The sequence below is a fragment of the Gobio gobio genome (assembly GCF_949357685.1).
Source record: "Gobio gobio genome assembly, chromosome: 2".
Classification (NCBI taxonomy): Eukaryota; Metazoa; Chordata; class Actinopteri; order Cypriniformes; family Gobionidae; genus Gobio; species Gobio gobio.
In genome coordinates, this window is record NC_137098.1 from 10713678 (window position 1) to 10721267 (window position 7590).

Sequence of the window (7590 nt, forward strand, 5' to 3'; positions counted from 1 at the left end):
ACACTCACTCACTCACTCACTCACTCACACTCACTCACTCACTCACTCACTCACTCAACCCAACTGGCTCGCTCGCTCACTCACTCACTCACTCACTCACACACACTCACTCACTCAACCCAACTCGCTCGCTCACTCACTCACACTCACTCACTCAACCCAACCCGCTCGCTCGCTCACTCACTCACTCACTCACTCACTCACTCGCTCACTCACTCACTCACTCACTCAACCCAACTCGCTCGCTCACTCACTCACACTTACTCACTCACTCACTCACTCAACCCAACCCGCTCGCTCACTCACTCACTCACTCACTCTAACAATATCTTTTTAAAAATGTAACACTATTGTTCACTTTTTTTCCCTATTTTCCTACTCTCTACACCAGATTGATGGTGTGTCCGCCCGCGCAAGTGTGTGTGTGTCCGCGCGAGTGAGTGAGTGATTGAGTGAGTGATTGAGTGTGTGAGTGAGTGAGTGAGTGAGTGAGTGAGTGAGTGTGTGTGTGTCTGTGTGTCCGCGCGAGTGAGTGAGTGAGCGAGTGAGTGAGTGAGTGTGTGTGTCTGCGAGTCTATGTGTGTGATTTAATCATTGTGTTTGTTTGATATTTTGCGAGTCCTCTGAGCATTTCCCCAGACGATTCCCATATGGACTGACGGTAACAGAAGCTCATTAAATATGCAAATCTTATCCAATCCTAGCCGTGGGCGTTTACTTCCAAGTTTTCAGTGCAGCACGCCCATCAAATCCGAGTGTTTTTCAGAGAGCCTCAAAACCAACGCAGAAAATAACCTTTTACTTATTCATTATGATGTTTTTCAATGTAAAAACCACACAAACATCATAAGTTGACCTCAGACAACAGTATAATTTTTTTTTAAAAGCCAGTTCATGACACCTTTAAGACTTGCTGTACTTACAGATAATATAATATTAATGAAATTAAAGTCTGCTTAGAGTAGACTTTTATAACACACTTAAAGGATTAGTTCACTTCAAAATAAAAATTCTCTGATATTTTACTCACCCCCATCTCATCCAAGATGTTCATGTCTTTCTTTCTTCAGTCGAAAAGATAATACGTTTTTGAGGAAAACATTACAGGATTTTTCTTCTCACCATTGACTACTATGGCAACCAAAATGTTGAAGGTCCAAATCAATGCAGTTTCAATGTGCTTCAGAAGCTCTGCGCGATCCCAGACGAGAAATAGCATTTAATAGCGTTAAAAAAATTAAAAAATTAAAAACATTTATATACTTTTAAACATAAATTGCTCATCTTGCGCTGCTCTGCGGCTCGCCAGTGATTGTGCAATCACATCGAAAAGGTCACACTACATAGGCAGAAGAACCGCCCCAAGCAATCGTGCAAAGACTAATACAAACACCCTTTACCAAAAACACTCCTTCTTCAACTTCAAAATCGTCCGACATTATTGTTTTACCTTGTTTTTTGTTGCTAAAGGACGTTTGTATTAGTATTCGCATGTGTGCTTTGTAAACACAGGGATGGTACTTACGCCTACGTCTAATGTGACCTTTTCGACATGATTACGCAATCCTTGGCACGTCCCAGAGCAGCGCAAGACGAGCAATTTAGATTCAAAAGTATATTCATTTTTTATTTTTACGATCGTTTGGCTAGATAAGACCCTTCCTCGTCTGGGATCGCCCAGAGCCTCTGAAGCCCTTTGAAACTGCATTGCTTTGGAACCTTCAACAATTTGGAAGCCATGGAGGTGGACAAAATCCTGGAATGTTTTCCTCAAAAAACTTAATTTATTTTCGACTGAAGAAAGAAAGACATGAACATCTTTGATGAGTAAAAAGTTTTCATGTTGAAGTGAACTAATCCTTTAAGGACAATTTTAAGTGCATGTTTTAATAGTCAAATGAAGTTTTACTTTGAAGTACATTTTAAATCATTAAGTTTCAATAATAATCTTTTGTCATGCTTTAAATAAGTACACTTATTTTGACTAACATACTAAAGCTCAAGTTAAGTACTGTGTTATTCAATATTTCATTTAACAGTACTAAGTTAAACATTACAAATGTTTAAATACAAATATATTTTTAATATATGACATACAAGTTTCAATAGAAATTACATTCAAGTATATTTTAGTTTACTATAAACAATTGTCAGTACATTTGTGTGCTTTAAACACATTTCAAAGACAATAGAAGTAATTTTGTTAATTTGACTGCAATTAACATGCAATTAAGTGTCCGAAAACATTAGTCTTTTCACACTTAAATATATTCCTTTAAGTATATTTATTTCCATAATAAGTGCTTTTTTTAAAAAGTATGCCACTTTTCACCAGCTCATATTATAGCTCTATGCTCATAGTGTATGTTTATTTCTCTTAAGGAATTTTAGGAGAAACATCTGAGACAAAGTTCAATCAAAAGTCTAAGATATCTGAGAATTTCATAAACTCTCCTGAACGATAACATGTTCCTCTGGGTTGCCATACTGCTGATTTAGGATCCGTATATAAACTCTTGGATGAGCAGTGCTGGTCCTGAGACATCATGGAGTGTTATTGTAAACTTTCTCCAGCACAAACTTCATTGAACTCAGAGCTGGTTAAGATTCCATAGGAGATCTCAGTCCAGAGTCCATCTGCCTCGGTCTAAGCTCTCGAGCTTAAGATAAGACCCACCATTAGTGCTCTGAGGGAGTTGAGGCTCTTTCTGACTTACCTGCAGTTAAAGTATGAAGAGGCTAGAAATGGAATAAAACCATAACTTTTCTGCCTTTCTGTAGAGTCGAATCCTGAGCCACTTATATTCAGCACAGCTACAGAGTCTGTCCTCTCCAGAGGAATTCTGACGGAGCATATCCCAATGCCTAACTTCACATCGGTGATCCTTCCTGTACCCTCTTGTGAGTATCGCAAGCTCAAGTAGTCGAGCTGTCAATCCCATACAGTTTAATTCACCCAAAAATGTCAATTCTGAGATCATATATGCAGCATCATGTCATTCCAAACCTGTATGGATTTGTGTACCTCTGTGGAACATAAAAGAAAATATTTTGCACAATGTCCGTGCTGCACTTTTCCATAAAAAAAGCAATGAGAAGGAATGAGAGTATAGTTCCTAGCCATATCAGCCTAGAAAATCACAACTTTTCATTTTCCGTCAGTCTTAGTACACGATGTAACTACAGAAGAGTCAAGTTTTAAATGGGAAAAATATCGAAACTCTGGTCATTTTTTATGCTAGCGGTCTAATCAGATTCAATGATCTATGCTAAGCTATGCTAAAAGTGCTACCGCCAGACCCTGAGATCAGCTGAATGGATTCAAAAATGGTAAAAACTCAACTGTTTAACTCTAGGGGAGTTGGAAAATGAGCCTAATTAAAAAAAAAAGTGGAGTGTTCTTTTAAAGCCTTTATGCATTATGCATTATAAAAGTATCTTTAATGCATTCATTATGCACATTATAATGCATTGTATGGTCACAAATAATTGTCACCACAGTTATAATACATTATAATACTTATATATTAATTGAACAGACCTGTAGAAAATATTATGCATTGCTGTCAAATCGATTAATCGTGATTAATCTTCATGTTCATGTTTACATAATATATGTGTGTGTACGTGTAAAATTATTATGTATTATGTCGAATTGACAACACTAAAAACACACGACAAAACCACCAATTTCAGAATTGCAAATATTATTATGCATTTAAACTTTGGTTACAATTATTTATGAAAATATATAATGCATTATAATGTACATTATGAATACCTTTATGATGCATTATACATAAGGGCTTTAAGTTTTTCAAAGTTTTAAGTAAAACAAAGATTATTGGAGTACATTTTACAAGAAATATGATTTCAGTCTTTCTACTTTAAAAAATCATGTTTAATTCAATGTGTTTCTTACTGTTTTTTTTGTAATTATGAAATTCACAAAGTAGGATTTACTTATACAATATAAGGGCCAATATACTGTTAATATGAATGAATTATCTATATTGACTTTTTACAGTTGTTTTAGCTCTATTTTGAATTATGTATTGCATTGTGTTCTGTTTTAGGGTTAAACGGGAACGTAGACTTAAAGGGTTAGTTCACCTAAAAATGAAAATTCTGTCATTAATTACTCACCCTCATGTCGTTCGACACCCGTAAGACCTCCGTTCATATTCGGAACACAAATGAAGGTATTTTTGTTGAAAGCTGATGGCTGAGAAAGGCTTCAGATAGGCCTCCATTGGTATTCAGTACATTTACACTCGCAAGACCCATAAAAGGCACTTAAAACGTTGTTACAAAGTCCATCTCACCGCAGTGACTCTACAATAATTTTACGATGCGACGACAATATTTTTTGTGCGAAAAAAAAAATCTAAATAACGACTTTATTCAACCTCTTCTTGTCTTCCGTGTGTGCCTCCACGACGCATGCGCGAGAATATGACGTAGCGCCGGGGTTCGGATATCCATGAAATGCACACTTAAGCCCCATTTTGAGAACCACGCCGAGACCTAAAGCACGATCAATGTAGAATTCAACAGCTTAGATACGCGCGTCTTCCTCTGCTTGTAAACAAATCGCTTCTGGGTCATGTGTCCGAACGCCGGATCTGCATAATATTGTCGCGCATGCGTCGTGGAGGCACACATGGAAGACAAGAACAATTGGATAAAGGTGTTATTTTTATTTTTTTTTGCGCACAAAAACTATTGTCGTCGCATCGTAAAATTATTGTAGAGCCACTGTGGTGAGATGGACTTTGTAACGACGTTTTTAGTGCCTTTTCTGGGTCTTGGGAGTGTGAATGTACTGAATGCCAATGGAGGCCTGTGTGAAGCCTTTCTCAGCCATCAGCTTTCAACTAAAATATCTTCATTTGTGTTCCGAAGATGAATGGAGGTCTTACGGGTGTCGAACGACATGAGGGTGAGTAATTAATGACAGAATTTTCATTTTTGGGTGAACTAACCCTTTAATGTCCTGGCAGAAAATGACCAGTACCTTTTCCATTTTTCTACTGATCTTTTTCTTACAGTGCATAACAATATGACCCATATGAGCATCATTCCAAGTCTTTTATTAGCTTTGTTAGCTTTGTATGATCAAGGAAGCTTTGTTTCCAAACTATTAGTCTTATAAATCTAGTTTCTGATAATAATAATAAAAAAGTGATATAATGCCAATTTATAGGCACCTCATTATTAGTTATTCACTTCAATTCAGTTCAAGTTTATGTGTATAGCGCTTTTCACAAAATAGTTTCATGTTTCAATGTTACTTCATTAGCCTAGATATAAATTGCATTATTACTGTGACTTTTGTCTGTAACAGCTCTACCTGAAGGTCCCCTGCTACCCACACACACTGGGCCTGAGGTCTTCACACATGGACAAGCAGAAGACATGCCAAGAGAAATGTCCAGCAGTCTCGCCATGCCAACTGTACACACATGCCTTTAACCACATGTATAAAGGTTATCCAGACATGACTAACTTTATATACTTAAATTGATAGTTCAGCCAAAAATGAAAATTCTGTCATCATTTACTCACCCTCAAGTTGTTCCAAACCTGCATGAGTTTCTGTCTTCTGCTGAACACAAAAGAAGATATTTTGAAGAATGTCAGTAACCAAACAGTTGATGAGCCCCATTGACTTCCATAGTCAACTGTTTGGTTACCCATATTCTTCAAAATATGTTATTTTGTGTTCAGCAGAAGAAAGAAACTCATACAGGTTTGGAACAACTTGGGGTGAGTACATGATAACAGAATTTGTGAACTATCCCTTTAAGAGCTTCACCTCACATGTGTGTGCATTGCACACAGAAACTAAAATTGGGGACGGGGAGGCAATGCTTAATAATAGTGTTAAAATCTAACGGTGTTAAATTTTTAATGTGAGTGACAAGCATACAATAAAAAACCTTCAAGCAGTATTTTGTATTGAGATCACTGGTAAATGATTTTCTAATTTATTGAATGGTGACATGGCAGGGCGCGTACATAAACATTACAATTCAACAACTCACATGGGTTCATGGTTCAATCAGATACCAGATGTCAAACACATGAGGGTTAGTCTGCCTGGTTGGTTTCCACTTCAAATAATCATATATATTTTTCTACACCTAAACATCTATGTTTTGTTATAATATCAAACACATTTCTCTCACTTCTTTGTTATAAAAGTACAAATTAGTAGAAACAAAGTTTTGCAATTTAACTTACTTATATTTATCGAATATCAAGCCTATTTTTAACAAATAATTTACTTTGTTTAGTAATTCAACTTTTTGAAATGTTTAAACATGAACTCAGCTATGAGCAAGCTTGAATATATCAGACCAATACTTCATTATATTCAAATGTTCACCAGAGGGCGCCAAATGCTTACTATTATCAAAAGCTTTTCCTATGACATGAAGGGTGATTGTTATGCTTTCATGTTGTATGACAAATTTTTCAATGAATATACAATTAAAACAAGTAGTCATAATTAAACAAATTATGAAGTGAGATTAACCCATACACAAAATAAAAATAAAAAATGTACCTATAAAAGCTGTACAAGGAGGACAAAAATAATAATGTGAAAATCTTTAAAGGGATATTTCACCTAAAAATGAATACATTTTAAAGAATGTTGGTAACCAGAGATATGATGGCACACATTGACTTGCATATAATTTTTTTCTCCTACTATGGAAGTCAATGGGTACTATCAACTGTCTGGTTTGCACTCTCAGAAAAAAAAGTACAGTGGACGTACAATTTTGTTCCTTGGGGAACAAAACATATAACTGTACCTTTAAAGGTACACAATTAGGGTACAATTATACCATTGTTTAATACCATTAGAGCAGGGGTAGGCAAGTTCGGTCCTAGAGAGTCACTGTCCTGCAGAGTTTGGCTCCACCCCTGAAAGACATCTATAGAAGCTCTTATTGAGAATCAACAGAGGTTTAGATGTTGATGTTTTTTGAAAATGTTTTTGCTTTAGTTGGGCAGTTTGACTCGTGGCTTTTTATGGGAATTTGTGGTTTTTGTTACAGTGTTAACAAAACACATAATCTGTTCAAATCAAAAGAAGCCATAAACAAAAATTGTCATGTTTGACTAAACTCATCACTGAATAAAAATATGAATAAATTTTTTTTTTTTTTTTCTTGATTTACCCCGAAAGAATGGAAGTGAAATGTGACAACATGCCCCATAGGTGGGGTAGATTAACATGTGAGAGGCACATTTTAACATGACCAAATGACAGCTTGAAATGTTATCTGATATAATAATAATAAAAAATAATAATTCTCTAAATAATGTTGATAAGGCAATTAGTTAATACACTAAGTTCCGTCATCCTGGCATGTGTGGAAAGTGTTAAACCCATGTGTGTTACAACTAACCCCAAGTTAGGTTGTGCCCCACTCCCCCCTATCCCTTTAAGTAATTTCAGAACATCACAGAGAATGTGCATTTCATTTTTATCATCCCTCCACTTAGACAGCCAAAATATTACCTTTTAAATAGCTGTGTATTAAGTTACAGGCCTAATTGTTTAAGAGCTCTTTG

General features: G+C 36.0%; 1 protein-coding gene across 1 annotated transcript in view; it reads left to right on the forward strand.

The window, feature by feature from the left end:
• The window catches only part of hnf4b (hepatic nuclear factor 4, beta), a 39159-nt gene extending 32010 nt beyond the window's left edge, over positions 1–7149 (forward strand). Inside the window, exons 9-10 of the mRNA XM_079837563.1 lie at positions 2782–2901; positions 5348–7149. Coding sequence (XP_079693689.1) covers positions 2782–2901; positions 5348–5475 — 248 coding nt within the window. The 3' untranslated portion in view covers positions 5476–7149. The remainder of the gene's footprint in view (positions 1–2781; positions 2902–5347) is intronic.
• Positions 7150–7590: the final 441 nt, after the last annotated feature.